The sequence below is a fragment of the Telmatherina bonti genome (genome assembly GCF_933228915.1).
Source record: "Telmatherina bonti genome assembly, chromosome: 24".
In the NCBI taxonomy this organism is placed as follows: domain Eukaryota; kingdom Metazoa; phylum Chordata; class Actinopteri; order Atheriniformes; family Telmatherinidae; genus Telmatherina; species Telmatherina bonti.
The window spans coordinates 23,661,041-23,678,290 of record NC_136633.1 but is presented as its reverse complement, the minus strand read 5'-3'; the positions used below and the strand labels follow the sequence as shown (position 1 = coordinate 23,678,290).

Here is a 17,250-nt window from a genome sequence, read left to right as displayed (position 1 = left end):
ATTTCCATTCATTCAGCAACAAAAACTCCATTATGAAGCTGAATTGTTTGGGTTTTAAAGATGAATCTAAAGAGCAGAAATCCATGATGATTGTGTGAATAAGTACAGAAAAAATAGCATCTTATTCAGATGTTTGGTTTGTTTCTAAATAATTTAATCAAGCTAAACGTGCAGCTCTATTATTCCCATTCTTATTAAAAGTATGTAACAGACAGAGACGTCAACTCCGCTGCAATAAGAACATCGTTAATTTCATTTCACTTCATTTTCACCTCATAACACGGCTATTGTTTCCCTTTTGGGATTAATGTTGCCATATTCTCTGTTAGGTTAACCGGACGTAAAGGGACGTTTCCGCCGCAGATGTATTAACTTTAATCTGGAAGTTGTGTAATTATTTGCTCTCCGGTGTCGTCCATTCATCGCGTTTTGCATCATAAAAACATCTCGCCATAAAGAGGAGGGTGGAACTGTTTGCAGACGGAGGACGATAAAATGAAAGATATTTCTCTGTTATGACAGCAGCTGAAAACCAGCATCACACTCGGCGCGTTCCAGCTCCCAGGACACTGTTGCTGGGAGATTTCCAGTTGCACCATTTGCTCATTCATTAACTTCATGTTTAGCTCATCTTGACTCCTTCCCCTCTAAAAACTAAACATGTTTTTTTTTAGCCCTGCATGTATCTAAACTTAGACTTTCTTCCCATCCTGCAGAGGAAAAAGCTTCGTTTCTTGTAAATATGCATTCGTCAAAACTGAAAACAGAAATGAACGGGCAATCTTTTCTTGGAAACGCACACATCATGCTGGCGGTGAACTGACCTGGCTGTTACTCCTGCAGCGAGGTTGCTATTGGAGACCAGAGCTTTCCCAGACAGGAACTCTGCTCTGATCATGTCGGGTGTCAGCTGGATTTGTGAACCTTCGCACCTGCACACACCTCTGCGAACACATCGACTGGCTGGCACAAAGAGTTCCCAACAAAAAGAGCCTCATTGTGTGACTGCTATTGTGTGCTTACTGTGTGTCCATTAGTGCTGAATCACTGGGGAGGGCAGCGATGGGAGGAGGTGCTGTGAGTGGAAGTGTATCAGTGTTGTAGTCGATGGATCTGCAGAAAAACACCAAAAAAACTCCACATTTACTGAGTCTGTCGGAGAAGCTTTGTGTTGGCTGGGTTTTCCACTCCACACAAATCACTGTGTTTGTGTTTACAAGACAGAAACAGACGCCGTGGCTGGAACCGGCGAGGCGGGGACAGAAAATTAATAAGCAGAGAATTCTTTCCCCTTCGCATGAATAAAGAGGAATATTTCCGCAGTTATCCCGCAGATCAGTGCTGACAGGCAGAAAGCGAATCCTCTGCCTCGCCAGGCGTCTGATTATGTAACAAGAGGAAGGTGATGAAGAAAAAAAAAAAGCAGAAGGAAGACAGGAAGGTGAAGGGAGACAGAGGCAGATGAGATTCAAACCCACATGCTCCCTAAATGAAGCGCTTTTCTCATCAAATAATGACTTGAAGTCGTTTCAGTTGTCAAGGAATGCTGCCGTGTTAGCTGAGCAGCTGAAACGTGCCCGCTAGGAGAAGGGTCAGGAACAGAACGTGTTGGCACAGCTGATGTGAGCACATGACGGCGTGCAGAGAAAAGCATACGCAAATAGCACAGGACAGCCAGATGCTGTGTTTGCTAACACTACATCAAAATATTCACCGTACTTAAGACTGAAGTCTGAATAAATCATCATTTCTCAGTGTAAGCCAGTTTCTCTCCATACTGTATGACCTACATTCAACACACACACTCAAACACACCTTACACAGGATGAAGCCAAACAACAGAAGCATAAAAAATAGACAATTTCACAGGAATTACTGTTTTTTTTATCCATCTAGATGAGATATGTAAGAAATTTAATGAAGAAATTCGGGAAAACAGAAAATATTTGATCGAAACTATCATTAAAAATGAATGAAATAGATAAATAATAAAGAACTTAATCAAATAAAGATATATAAAACACAATATATATATTGAAAATACTTAAAATAAAATACAGCGCTCTGAATCCAAAATGCTGAAGTACTTTAAGTGCAAAATGCTGTCTCAACCAATCTCCTCCAAACCCATGAATGTAAAATGAGTTCTCCAGGATTTATTACAAATCGACTATCTGACATCCTGCAACCTGACAGGTGCTGGAAGTTTTGTGGATTCCTCTATTACATATTTATGTCAGACGGCTGCAGGAAGTCCTGTTTCTGCAATGAGAGATGATGGCATGGGTACTAACGCTGGAGAATAGAGCTGCCTGCTGAGAGAGGACATTTACAGGGTGATATCCTCTCCAAGAAGGCAAACATCACCAATCCTGGTCCTCCAGGACCGGTGTTCTGCAGGTTTTCCAAGTGTCCCCATTGCAACACACCTGATTCAAATCAAAGTGTATTTAGCAGACATGTGCAGAGCTTGTGTGAGTCTGAGACAGGAGTTTTCCAGCAGGGTCACTTGGAAAACCTGCAGGACATCGTCCCTCGAGAACCAGGGTTGGTGATCCCTGTACTAGATCATAGACCATAAATGAAAGATGGACGGGGCCTCTGGCTATGTGGAGGTACATAAAACTGCAGTTCCCCCTTCATCCACTAGAGGCTGCAAAAGAGAGCAAATCCCCGTAGACTCTCATGGGTAAAAGAGCAACTTCACAGCAGAAATAAACATGTTTACAGCCTGGTTCAAAAATCCATTTTAGGTTTAATAGTTCAGGTTTGCCTCCATGACTACTGTGGGGGGAGTGAATTTTTTTCTAACTCGTCCGTTTAATAGTAATTTAATCTCGAAATTTGACATATTTAGGGGCGTGTCCTTTTGATTGACAGCTACCAATCTCCGGCTTCAAATCAGAAGAACGTAGCTAGCTGGTTAGCTTCTGTTATCTCCGGGTTAGCTCGGTTAGTTCTTAGCTACAGGCAGCTTGGAGTTCGCTCGATGTCAATCATCGACCATGATGCTCACAGCCCCCCTCTCAGCTCCACCTCTTTGCCCATATTTGTATTTTCCGACATGCGACATGCGCTCCTCTGCCAAGATGGCGATGGTAGGAAACGCCCACCAAGCTTCAATTCAGCTCTTCAGAAACCTATGGGTGACGTCACAGAGGCTACTTCCATCTTGCTAAATACAGTCTATAATCTAGATACTAGAAAGAATGATGATGAATGATGATTTGTGTCATCAGATATGAAATGATGTAAATACAACCTCAGCTGAACATTGATGGCTTATCACATGGAGGTAAAATCAGAAATTGTGTGCTAAAAACTAAGTGCGCCCATGATTTAAGAACTTGATGAATCAGCTGCTGTGTTTGGGATCGTTGTTCTGCTGTTTGACCCATTTAGCAATTCGATTCCAAAATACTTTGGTATGCAGCAGCAGCAGCATCTTAATATGGGACGACGCCCATCAAGAACACTACATCTCCTAAACATAAATAAATTAGATCATCCAAAATCATGACGTGCATTTAAACAGATTACTCATACAATATGCCTGTTTGTATTTATTTAAAAACTTCCGGTATGACTAGATAAGTTTCATGGGCGCGAGGCCGAATGGGTGTGTGTGTGAGACCTTTACCTTTTGGAAAACACATGACCTGAAGCTGCTCTCACAATGCTTTTACAGCATCCACGCTTTTACTCCATCCATCCATCCATCCATCCATCCATCCATCCAAAATTAAATCATTTCAGGTAACCAACATTTCAGTTTGGATGTTCCTGTTTCTCGTCATGTAACCTTGATGATATCAAGTGCGCGTTGCTGAACATCTACCCTAATGTTAAAGCTTGGCTTAGAAAAGCCACAGCACAAAATCTTTACATGAAATCTTTCATACTTTTCATACATATGTTTTGACTGAGAGGAGACGCAGCTGTTTCATTGATAATGTGTGAAAGTTGTCATTAAAAGTAAAAACAGTTACAGATCATTTACCATATTACATTTTAATGCCAATGTCAGCTTATGATATGAGTGCACATTTAAAAATAGCTGCTGTTTGCCCAAGTGCGTTTCAGCAATCGTTGTACAAGAATACAAGTAACGTCAGGAAAATTGAATCTCGGTTGCCAAAAATCACAACTTCAGTTCTGCTTAAAGTTGAGGAAGTTCGAATTTGAGTCAATCAAACAGTGGTTTTAGTGGAAATGACTGATTACGTTTCAGCTGCATAATAATGAAAAGAAATGTTACATTATCTTATTAAGGAGCTGAAGGGGAAGATGTAAAATTAGAGTAATATTGATCCAAGGACAGAGCCCTGGGGAACTCCAAATGAAAGAGGGACTGGAGAAGAAACAGATTTGCCGAGACTTACAGAGAAACCTGTTCAGGTGGACCTGCCTCTCGCCCAATGATTGCTGGAATAGACTTCTTCTGCAATCCTGAACTGGACAAAGCTGTTAGGAAAATGGATGGACGGATGGGCTTGCAGAGAAACTCCATTCAGATTACCTAAACTAGTCGAGAACACAGCTCTTGATGCCACAGCGCTCCAAACGGGAAATCAGGATTTTATAATTGACTGTGTCAAATGCTGCTGTGAGACCTAAAAGCAGAAGAAACTAAATCCCCAGAGTCAGTAGCCATAAAGACGTACAAAAGAATGTTTAAAGTGAGGTTTCTGGGCTACGGAAGTGTAGAGCTGTCATCCTAATAAAAAAAAAAAAAGTTGGGGCCTTATCACGTTATAACGTGATAGCTTATTGTAAAAACGTGAAACGTATCACGTTATAACGTGATAGTTTATTCTAAAAATGTGAAACGTATCACGTTATAACATGATATGTTTGAGAACGTGAACATAGGTAATTTCGACTTTGGATGAGACAATTATGTGTGATGTGGATAGGAGATCACAAGTGGCTCATATAAAGAGTTTGACTTCATACTTGGGTTGAGTGATGGTGAAATTATGCTGCTTTTGAAAACTTTGGATGACATTGTAATAAGTATGCGTAGTTTAAGGGTCACCTGAAAAGGTATGGGTCTGTACAGAAGGAAGAATGAGTCCGGTCCTCTTGATGTGGCATAATTTCTGATTGATCAACTTGAGCGGCATTGGAATCGCTATGAATACAAATTGCATCATCTTAGCTGCATTCAAGTGGTTCGTTTTTACAAAAAAAAAAAAGAAAAAAAGATCCCGTTATAACGTTTCACGTTTCAACAATAAAATTATCACATCATGACGTGATAAGGCGTCAACTGTTTTTTATTAGGATGACAGCGCTATGCTTCTGTACTGAGCCACACTGAAGCTTAAAACCAGACGGGAGCATTTCAAGAATGTTGTGTGCACCGAGTAAAAGTCCTTCTACACAGATTTTACCAGGAGAAATAGGAAGGATAAAGAGTTTGATCCGGCAAACCTGATTTAAAACGTCCAACAGCAAACAGTGTTAAACCTGAGGATTCATAATCAGAATAATAATGTAGTTTTCTGTCATGATTTGGGTTTTTCCCTTTGCTTTGTTTTCGGGCTTCCTGTTTTATTTTGTAGTTTTTCCTGTGTAGTTCCCTTGTTTTTGTTCAGCCTCATAGATTTCCTATTGACTTAGTTCACCTGGGTTCATTTAGTTAATTTGTTTCACCTGTGTCTCGTTTTGTTCTGTGTATTTATATCCCTCAGTTTTTTGTCTTGTGGCGGGATCATTTCGTTAGGTTTGTTGGTGTCCTTGGTTGGTATCTTGGTTGCTGTAGTCACCAATAAATCTGGAAATCTGCATCCCTGTTCCGTCTTCTCTGCGTTTGGGTCCACTCCCTCACCATCTCCACTGCCGGCCGTGACAGTTTTCATTGTACAGACTATAATAAAATTTGGGTTCTCCGTGTAGGAACAGAAAAAAAAAACTAGAATAAATAAATCTTTTAAAATGCTGATCCTTTAAGACACTAAACAACTCTCTCTCTTGTAGATTTTTCCTCCTTAAAAATGAACGAGGGTCAGTTAGTTACTCATATAACTGGCACAAAGACACTTTAATTGACCATTAAATTAAGATAAACTATTGATAAAGTGCATCACTTTGGTTTTGCAAACAGAAGCTCGTAACTTCTCCTCGAACTGAAAGGATATGAGCAGTAGAAGTAAACAAACACAATGTACTGTATAAACACCTACAGGAAAGAACATTTTACTGCTTATAAGCACGTTTAACATGGGAAATACAGTCTCTTGTTTATCTTTTGTCAAGTTGCTGTCATTATAAAGTCATTCTTACTATAAATATCAGAGACAGGAAGTAGCACAGAGTTGTGGAGGCAAACTGCAGTGGCCAATCATGGTTCATTTTTATCAGCAGGAAGGTAAAAGCTTTTCCAGGCTTCACAGCTCACATTTTAAAGCAGCTCTATTGAGGTTGAGCTAATACAGCACTTAACCGACTCAAACAAACCACACACATACACACAAAAGTTCTGACCCACCTGCGTGGAGCACAGTCGGCGAGACCTGGCTGGCTGGACAGGTGATTCGAGAAAATGGAGTCAAAATCTTTCCATTTCATGACCTCAGCGAGCGCTTTCTGTGTTTAGGAGAGAAAAGCCCGGTAGTAGACAAGTGCTGTTTTCTGTTATTCTAACCTGCTTTAAAAGAAAATCCTCTTTCGTGTAACACACACTTCAGAAACTGCCTCTTTGAATTTCATATCAGAAACAACAACGATCAAGTACGTTAAAGACACAAACACTCCAGAGGAGCTGATGAAAAACCTTGTCATGGAGAAACGAGGTATGTGGAGTTTGTGTTCTTGAGTTCCCAGGAAGTGTGTACCTGCACAAAAAGCAAATCATTGGTTACGGTTACATGATGTTTTTTTAAATTCGGAATTAACCATTCAGACTTAAATATTCCCCAATTAACAGTATTCTTCTTCAAATTTACATGGAAATAATAATTCTGAATGGAGGTTTACATGAAACACCTCCTTATTTATTACCACTTTGGAGCGGGGGGTTGGGAAGGGTTCTGATTGGACAGGGGGCCCATGTGACGTATGACGTTTACCAGAAATAAACAAAGTTTGTCTTTTCGGTCGTAACTTGTAAAAACTACATAATAAGTACCAGTTTCGCCGCTATTTTCGTTATAATTTTGAATTACCAGCTCAACACGACCATACTACTTCACTTCTTTCAGCAGCTGAGAAGGAGAAGGAAGACAGACTACCGAAGACGGGAGAGAAAAGAACGCGTCATTGGGACGTCTTCGGGACAGGACAAGGTAACGAGCATGAGCAGAGCAATTCGAATGAACTTATAGCGGAACTAAGGTTTACATGACAGAGGAATTAAATAATTCGGGATTAAAATGCGAAAAAATCAGCTACTTCAATCGGAATTAAGTTTAAATCTGAATAGACTTTTGCATTAGGAACTGGGTGTTTACATGGTCGTTTTTTGTCACTTGTATTCTTAAGTCTCATATATTCGCCTCTCGGCCAAAGACTGCTGGGATAGGCTCAAGATTCTCCGCGACCCTTAATCGGACGAAGCAGTTTGGGTAATGAATGAATGAATAACTTTTATTCTGTATTAAAGAGGAATTAAAACTCCCATGTAAACGTAGCCATTGAAAATGTTTTAAATGGACTTTGAGTTATCATTTGATGTAACGTGTGTTAACATCCGTGTTTTATGACCTCCATAAAGACACATTCTCGTAAGTGAAGCTTTTTAGATTTGTTTATATATATGATAGGTAAGCCGGTCAAAAAAACAGAACAGTCTGCTAGCTTGAAACTACAGCTGCTGATAGGGGACATATGTTTTTCGTGTGAGCCATTGAACAGTGATTGATGTGCCAGAGAAGATCAGTGAGAGACTTACTATCTTGGAAAGACAGAAAATCTGTTCAGTTGTAATTAACAGGAGCCATTTTCACCATCCTGAATCTAACAGCTTCGTGTCTACTTCTTCACAATGACCCACTGGTTTCAGCGATGTGTGTTGGGAAACAACGTAAACTTGCCAGATTGTGGCCCTTGAGGACTGGAATTTGAGACCTCAGAAGTAAGACAATTGTAATGTTAAATTAGCCTAAAGCTAACTGTTTTCACTGGATTTTAGTTGCACATTGCTGCTCGTGAGCATAGCTAGAAAAACAGTAGATCCTGCTGAAACACACCGGCATCGTTGCTACAGAAGTGGATGTTTAGTAGCTTTCAAAGTCACAGTAAATGCAGCTTATAAAGCTTCACTATTATACTAATTATTCATTAGGATAATTATTAATATTATTAATATTAATAAAATATGATTAATTATTAAAATTAATTAAATATAATAAAATTAAATATTATTAAATAATATTATTATTGTTATGATTATATATTATTAAATTAAATGTTATTATTATTATTAATTATTTAAAAAATATGATTAATTATTAATTTGTTATCATCATTTATTTATTTACTTTATAATTACTTACTATTATCTCCCTATTATCTTAATGTAACTGTTGTAACTGTTATCTGCTGTAAGGCAGCGCCGGTAAACTGGCTGCACGGCCTAAGCTTAAGCTTGGTTCTGTATTACTCTTTTTGTCATTAATGTTACATGTCTGTATGTCAAACCTTGGATGAGCTGGCTTGAACACTGAATTTCCCCTCGGGGATGAATAAAGTATCTTTGATTTGAGTTGATTTGATTCACACCAGGTTTTAGTCTGGCTTTACCGCGACTACGGAAGCTACTGAACCCACATAAAGGTACAGTTTGACCAGAGGAGGAGAACTGGATTCCAGTATATGTCTGTGCTGTTATATGTGAATTTACTGGACAGCAGAGATTGGAATGATGTTTTCAACTATTCATCTTGCCATGAATTTATCCTGCTTACGCCCTCCGTGAAGTATGGGACGACATGGCAGTGCTGCCAAGGAGTTTTGATACACAGCAGCTTCCGTTGTTGCAAAAGATGAGAAGCTACAATAAATTATTCGTTTAAATGTGATACTCAATTTCAGTATTAGACGGGAGTAATTTTTACATAGTGTCCTTTTAATTTAAAGTTCAACCAAACGTGAAAGGTACCCGAAGTTGCATTTTACCTCGGCAAAGGACAGAGGTGAAACTCCAAATCACTCTCAAGGTATTTAAGATGAGGCTTGTAGGTCTGAAGGTCCGGGGCTGGATTCTAAACCATATTACAACATCAATATGCTGAAACTTGCATGCGTTAAGAAGCCATCGGTTCTGATAATCAAAGCCTTACAAAGATATGGAGTGCATTTGCTGGAAAAGGTCTTAGTAGAGCTTCTGGAGCCTTAAAAGAGAGAGTGATGGTCTCTTCCTCTGCTTTGGGCTCCACTGCTCTGACAAACTGGACTGCGTCTTCAGGGGACACCGAAATGTCCTAAAAGATTATTATAAAACATGCAGGAAATGAGAAGAAGGATCAGGTAGGAAGGAGCACCTTTATGCCTGCATACAGAGGATTTGTTATGAATTATAAAGCTGGGGTTGAGGTGTGACAGGTACCGGAGCTCCGCTGCGAAGGGGCCTTGCCAAAGTTTTGGGTATATAAGAGTTGAATGCCTCCCAGGGTGAAACAGGATGGTAATCCATGAGCTTGTAGTGCTGGGGAACCTATACAACACATAAAACTGGATTTTATTATTAATCATTTAGGAGAAATGAACAAAAGGAACATTTACAGAATAATTTGGAACACAATGAGAAGCTTCACTCCCACAGCGTCACTGTTCAGCTTCCATGCACCTGGAAGAAAGACCCCTTTTCCCCAGTCGGATTCTTGCTCGTTCATCCCTCCCATCCATCTCTTCACCTCTTGTTTTTGTTTTCTCTTTTGTGTAAAACAAAACAGTTGAAACAAAGGCTTGCTGAGGATTCCTAAGCTCCACCATGTGAGCTGAAATGGGTTGTTTTAAAGACAGCGGCGGGACAGATGCTGCCCAGTGAGGTAGAGCTCTGGAGATTAGCCGTTTCTTTCAGGCAGAGAAATCAGGTTTAATGAGCATGTGACCCTTCAGGACTCAATCCATCCTTTCTACTGCAGCCTAGTTTATCCTGTCAGGAGAAGTTCGAAGCTAAGCTGTCACAGGGAAAAGACGGCGGTCAGTCTGCACAAAGACAGATAAACATATACATTTGTGTTTACAGCTAATTTAGAGTCATCAATTAACTCTTCACAGGAAGGCCTCCGAGAAGTTTTGTGTGATTGTTTGGACATTTAAGGTGGATGCAGTTAAGATGGAATTTTTTGCTGATGTGAGTTTGAACGGATAGTTTTGAAAAACTGCTGATTGAAGAGAGAAAATATGAAAATGTATGAAATACATGCAGCATTTAAAGACACAGATCCTGTCAGGTGCACAACCTCGCAATGACATGGACGAAGTATCTTATTAACTATGAAAAAATCGGGTCACTTGTTTATTGCACATAAAAACGCAGCCCTCAGTAATCCCCACCTCATCGCAGACAGAGCTTCTTGTGGAGTGTGAACTGGCCAGACCAAAGTTACAAGTTGTCTTGGAATTCTGAATAGATGAGAGTCGATCTCATTACCAAGTACTTGGTGATCCAGTTGGAATGGACGCCTCCAAAAAAAAAAATTTGTGAGCATCTACGAATGTCATGTAAAAGAAGAAAATCATAAAGCCGTGATCCTGTGCCAATGGCAGTAGATCAAGGCAAGAGAAGCTGGTCATCTTCTTATGTCCTCGGTTCGTTTTATATTTTTATATAATTTTATAAAGTGTGTGTTTATCTACGTCGTACAGAGAACATGTCAGTGATTTCCCCCCCATGTTGGCTGATACAGTGCCAATTACTCTGACACACAGGGAAAATTGAGCTTTTCTTCTTCTCCAACTGTCACAATTCCTCAGTAGGATTTCCAACTCTTTTTACGGTCGGTAAATGTTTACCAATGTTTACTCATATGTTCATATGAGCCATTCATACAATATTATTTAGATTCATTTCTGAAAAGAACATTGTAATTGTGGCGATTTATTCTGTTCTGGTGGTGTGCCACGATTATTTACATGTTGCAGAAACCCTGATAAAAGCTTTAGAGCAGGGGTCCCCAACCACCGGTCCATGGATCATTTTGTACTGGGCCGCAAAGAATGAATTATTATTATATATAACAATTATTATACATAAAAATATGTTTTTCTTCCGGATGTCATATTTTGAAAGACAACCACTTCCGCCCTTGCCTAACTTCAATGCTTGACTCTTTGGCGCGTATCTATCCTGCATCAGGAATACAAGCTAGCCCTCGCAAAATGAGTCAGAAACAGAGTTCACTGGAGAGTTTCTTTGTAAAAGGTAAAGACAACGATGTGACAGCAGAAGGGTCACAGACTGCCTGCAAAAAGAAAGCTGCATTTAAAAGAAAATACCAAGATTCCTACCTGAGTTACGGGTTCATCGCAACAGGTGATTCACATGCCCCAAACCCACTCTGTGTAATATGCGGTGACAGACTTGCTAATGATGGGATGAGACCATCATTGCAGGAAAACAAGCCCAGAGCTCCCACTGATCCTACATTTTGGTGAGTTGATAATATAATGTAATAGTTCATGAAAGTGGCTAATATAAAATGTATGTAGCATTCAGATTACATACTAAATATAATGATTAAGGTTTTTGTTATGGGAACCTTCACACCCCTACCCGGTCCTTGAGAAAGTGTTTCCTTGTAAAACTGGTCTCTGGTACAAAAAAGGTTGGGTACCCCTGCTTTAGAGGATGTTGTCATTCGCTCCAATTTCACTTGTGTGTCTTCAACTTCAAGGTAAAAGTAAAGTTTGTGACTTTGTCATCAGATCTTATAGTTCCATATATTCCAAATAGAGCACTCAGACTGCAGGTTTACTGGTGGTTCCCAGAGTCTCAAAGGGTACTATGGGAGGAAGGGCCTTTAGCTATCAGGCTCCTCTCTTATGGAACCAGCTCCCGCTGTGGGTTCGGGAGGCAGACTCCCTCCACACCTTTAAGATCAAGCTGAATACCTTCCTTTTCCATGATTCTTATAGTTAGGATATGAGGATCTCCTGAGTTGGAGTCTGCATGTACGGGACCCAACTATCCAGGTTATGCTCATTGCTCTTATAGTTATGGGTAGTCTAGCCATCCATTACTTATGTAGCAATGGGGATGTTACCTGATGCACTGAGAAGTACCTCACTCTATCACTCTATTTCTCTAACATATTAATCTATAAATACATGCCGATATTGCCGTCTCTAACTTATTTCTCCTTTTTTCTGCAGGTCTTACTGAATAAGTGCAGTTGTACATGTTGATCTGTCTTTCCTGTCCTCTCCACCCCAACCAGTCGAGGCAGATGGCTGCCCTCCCTGAGCCGGGTTCTGCCGGAGATTTTCTTCCTGTTAAAGGGGAGTTTTTTCCTTCCCACTGTCGCCACGTGCATGCTCAGGATGGGGGATTGGATCCAAGTCATGACTCGATGCAGTTAGTTGGTTTCTATTATAGGATACGTATGAACTAGCTCGAAATGATGTGTATGTTGATTTGTGTATTAAAGTGCCCTGTGACAACATTGTTGTGAAGTGGCGCTATACAAATAAAGTCAAATTGAATTGAATTGAAAATAAATGTAACATGTTAATGAGTGTGATCATCAGTGTGTGACATTAACAGTTAAAACAATAACAAACATTTTTACCCACTTAAAACATTATTTCAAAGTAAAGCAGAACTCCAGAGAGGCTGCAGTTGATGTTAATACACACCTAAAAGTGAGTAAATTATGTTTTTTGCAGGTAAAACTTGACATAAAGGCCAAGAACCAAAAGGTCCATAAGGGTTATATGAGAACTCTGAAAGGTCATGTGATTATTAACAGAAGAGATGCTGATTTTTGTGAGTCATTAAAGCAGAAAAAGGCCAGCTGGGTTGGACTGTGTGTGCTCTCTTCGTCCATGTCTGGGTTTTTTTTCTTGGTGCTCTTGTCCACACAGATGCACATTAAGCTAATTGGTGATGCTAAACTGGTGTGAGTGTGAGCACATATGGTTGTCTGTCTCTATAGCTGACTGGAAACATGATGAGTGTGTGAGCTTCCTTTCGCCAAATGTCAGCTGGGGGAAGCAGATCTGCAGGAAGTGCTGTTATAGCTGATGAATGGAGGATTGCACTGTAAAAATGGACGTAAAAATCTAGAGCATGCACCAAACACACCTGAAGCTTGAAGAAAGGAATTTTCGTTGTCACGGTTACGTCAACAGGATCAACAGGAACCACCGTTAAATGACTGAGAGCCTGGAAATATGAAAATGAAGGGAAAAATGTCCTCAGCTGAAGATTCTGCAGGGTAGAGGTTGGAATAAGCATCGCTTGGTGTTGGCATTTCTGCGTTGTACTCACTAAAAGGTCATCCTCATTTGAGAAAACTGGGAAAGATGGCGGAAAGATTTTGTCTGGAGAGATCTTCAGCTCGTTTGTCTCCTCCTCAGCTGATGCAAACAGACAAAAGTAAAAGAGCAAAGATTTCAGAAGCAGCCTTTTGCAGGGTTTAGTTTGCATTTGTTGCACAACTGAATGGAAAAGGAACGTTTTTGGGAAGATCTTTTTAATCCAATGTGTCATGGTGAGATTATATGTTGATTAGAAGAACAAGGTAATCAAACCTTTCTGTGTTGAAGGAAAGGTCTTCATGTTGTCCACCAGTCTCTTCAAACAGGCCAGTCTTTGTTTCATGCGACACTGGATCACAATCTGGAAGGGCAAAGGCCAGGCAGCAGGTTACTGCGTTGCTAAGCCATTCATTCTTGTCATTTCCAGGCAGGTTCAGCAAAATCTGTTTAGCTCAGATTATTTGGGGGTTTGTGAGCTTTCCATATGTTTTCTTTACTCCATCACAATCCACTAAAGTCCAGATTCAGACAAGACCACTTTTTTGTTTTTGATTTAATCCTCTTTTCTTTTCAAAATCTTTTAATGTGCAAGACGAACATCACATGACAGGGTAAGGCCCATATATGCTCCCTTATGTACATGAATAGGGGCCTTTCAAAAGTTATAAGATGCTGCCCTGATACTTCCATTTGTCATTTACGTTGCAGTGGTTCCTAAGACAGCTCATCCACTAGTGGGCAGTGCTGAGTTCAGAGTCCACATCCATATTTTAATACTGGTTGGTTACAGTCGTCCAAAAACACCAGAAGTAGAAAAGTTAAACCACAAAGGATTTTGCTGTTCTCCTCAACCTCTGTGTCTTCTTCTGCTTTTTATTTAGCTGTTTTCTGTGTCATCTTCTTACTTTGTGTTTATACAGGTGTAGGGTTGTGTATTGGCAAGAATCTGGCGATACGATATGTATCACAAAACAGTCCACCAGTACAATATATTACGATGTATCAGGATACTACAGCAAGACAATATACTGCAATTTTTCTTTAATAGTAGTAAATACTGAAAGCATGCTTGACAACTTGCTGAGTAACAACAAATGAACTACAATTCACTACATAATAAGTAAAAACACTGATCTTTATGTACAAGATGAATAAAGAAATGAAAATCTGCCTCATCAGTAACAATCGGCTGTTTGATAAAATCGATACAGTGCTTTTGAATATCGATATAATTTCATACAAAACACTGTGATATTTCAATGTATCCCTCACCGCCTCCTTAGACTGTGTATGTCTTCGTCTGAGTTTGTGCTAAAGTGTATGAGGTGTTTTTTTCTGTATCTCCATACTGCGCCATCTAGAGGCACAGTCCGGAGGTACATATTACTTTTCCCTCGACCCTCTATGATCCTAACGTATCTCTGTTCTTATCTGTTATAAGGTGGTGACGATAAAACTGGCTGCGAGGCCTAAGCTTCAGTTCGGATCTGTAAATCTGTCATAAATGTTAAATGTCTGTATGTCAAACCTTGGACGAGCTGGCTTGAACCTTTAATTTCCCCTCGGGGATGAATAAAGCATCTTTGATTTGATCCTTGATTTGATATATGGAAATATTACAATGATATTGCAACAATATATCGACATTTTTTCAATATATTCATTACACCCCTACACACTTACATATGCACACACACACACACACACACACATATATATATATATATATATATATATATATATATATATATATATATATATATATATATATATATATATATATATGTATGTATATATATACCCTGTTGCACTTCAAATGTGTCAGTGGTATCTAAAAGTTTTGTCCTTTGGGAAGAGCAAGAAAATAAGACAAGAAACCAGCTAACTCCACTGAACTGAAACATTGGCAGCGTTTCTATTTACTCTGGAATTTCCAGATGAGTGAACTAAAACGACAAGGCTGTCCAAGTACAAACATGGAATGATGTGCATCTTCGGACATCCTCGTGTGTGTGTGCATTTTTACATGTACATTTACCTTGAATGCTGCCTGCTGGAAGAGTCTGTTGGCCTTATGCTTCATCTCCCATTGAATACTGGTGTACAACTGGAAGAACGGTTCTCCCTCTGGAGCCTGGAAGAGGGTGGATACATGTTCATGGTTGGCTTAAAACAAACAATTCAAAACACATCTATTTTGTCAAAGTTGATGGGGAAAAAAATAAAATGGAAAATATATTTGTTTTCTCCAAAACTGGAAGCGTGATGGGCAGACAGTCTCATTCTGTTTGACCAATCAGCTCGTTGGATGGAGAAACACCATGAGTCATCAACATCTTTTATCATTTTCTCAGAAATGGAAAACTCAAAAACCAGCAGGAATACCAGCAAAATAACTTTCTTTCATTGCTAACTTTAAGAAGCAGCTGTCAAACAGAGCAAAACATTTAAATGATTTGAACTAAATCTGACTTTAGGGCTTCGACACCTCTGTCAATAAAATATTCCACATTGAAGCCAAAGTTATTTGCTGTGGCATTGCAGTTGTTTTGTTATGTTAAGGCAAAGCAAAATGAAACATATAAAGTTGAACAAAATTTCAAAGGACCTGTCCTGCATCATGAAGCACACGTATGGAGGAAAGTCTGGTGCACTCAGAGGAAAAGTCTTCATCGTGCCGCAAATCTCCTCTTTTTACCTGCAACACAATTGGTTAGCACATGTTGATGAAGGTTTGTGATACTCGCAGATTTAATTAGCATTCAGCCATACCTGCAAGCTTTGTGTTTTATTATTACTTTCTATCAAATGACATCCTAAACGACATCCAGAGTCTCTCAAGGCTCCATCTTGTGCACCTTATAGTGTAAAAAGAGTTGGGAATAGGAAAGATTATATTAACCTACAGTACTTCTATGTGACTGGGAAATTGGGACGGCTAATTTAAGTCTTTTTCTAAATTGGTTTGAATCTCACCTGAAAGACAGGAACTTCTTTGTGTCCTAACTCCTAACTCTCCATTGTACTTAAAGATGAGGTGGAGTTTCCAAAGTCTCTATGCACATACATTTATATTTATTTATATACACGTATACATATACACACACACACGCACGCACGCACGCACACACACACACACACACACATATATATATATATATATATATACATATATATATACATATATATACATATATATATATATATACATATATATACATATATATATACATATATATACATATACATATATATATATATATATATATATATATATATATATATATATATGTATATGTATGTATGTACGTCACAGGGTTGTCTGCTGTTGATGATGGCACAGTCGTTTACTTTGAGGTGGTTTATTTCCAACACCTCCCAAGAGCAACAATATTTACAGTAATTCCGAGTGATATGTACAATATTCATAGAATATTTAAAGTATTTACACAGGTTTCTCACCATATGCTTTATACACTCCAGCTCTGCAACACAATCCAACCTGGTCGCCACCCCAAAGAAGTCAGAATGAGCTCCTTTTAAACCTGAAGCTCCTCCCACAACAGAAAGCTTCCCAGTTAACTAGGAAAATTAGATTTTTCTGAAATAACAGTTGTTCTGCATCATAACTAACTATACTGATATAATTCAGAACGGACATACTTATAAACACCCCAACATTACAAGAATCAACAGTGTGCAACAATAAATAAATGTGATAATTTACCGCGGTGAGGCATTTCCGAGAGGGAAGTCATGATGACATCACTGCTGCATTGCAACACACATCCGCTTCTTAAGTGTTGGGCGGATGTTACCTCT

At 39.3% G+C, this 17,250-nt stretch overlaps 1 protein-coding gene across 1 annotated transcript in view; it reads right to left on the bottom strand.

Annotated features, from left to right (window-relative positions):
• Nucleotides 1–17,250, bottom strand: part of cfap221 (cilia and flagella associated protein 221) — a gene marked incomplete at both ends in the record, with an annotated part of 45,177 nt that overhangs the window by 1,599 nt on the left and 26,328 nt on the right. Inside the window, 9 exons of the mRNA XM_079264142.1 lie at nt 825–944; nt 1,024–1,113; nt 9,121–9,206; nt 9,285–9,425; nt 9,551–9,658; nt 13,253–13,333; nt 13,439–13,527; nt 13,702–13,789; nt 15,467–15,562. Of these exons, the coding sequence (XP_079120268.1) occupies nt 825–944; nt 1,024–1,113; nt 9,121–9,206; nt 9,285–9,425; nt 9,551–9,658; nt 13,253–13,333; nt 13,439–13,527; nt 13,702–13,789; nt 15,467–15,562 (899 nt within the window). The remainder of the gene's footprint in view (nt 1–824; nt 945–1,023; nt 1,114–9,120; nt 9,207–9,284; nt 9,426–9,550; nt 9,659–13,252; nt 13,334–13,438; nt 13,528–13,701; nt 13,790–15,466; nt 15,563–17,250) is intronic.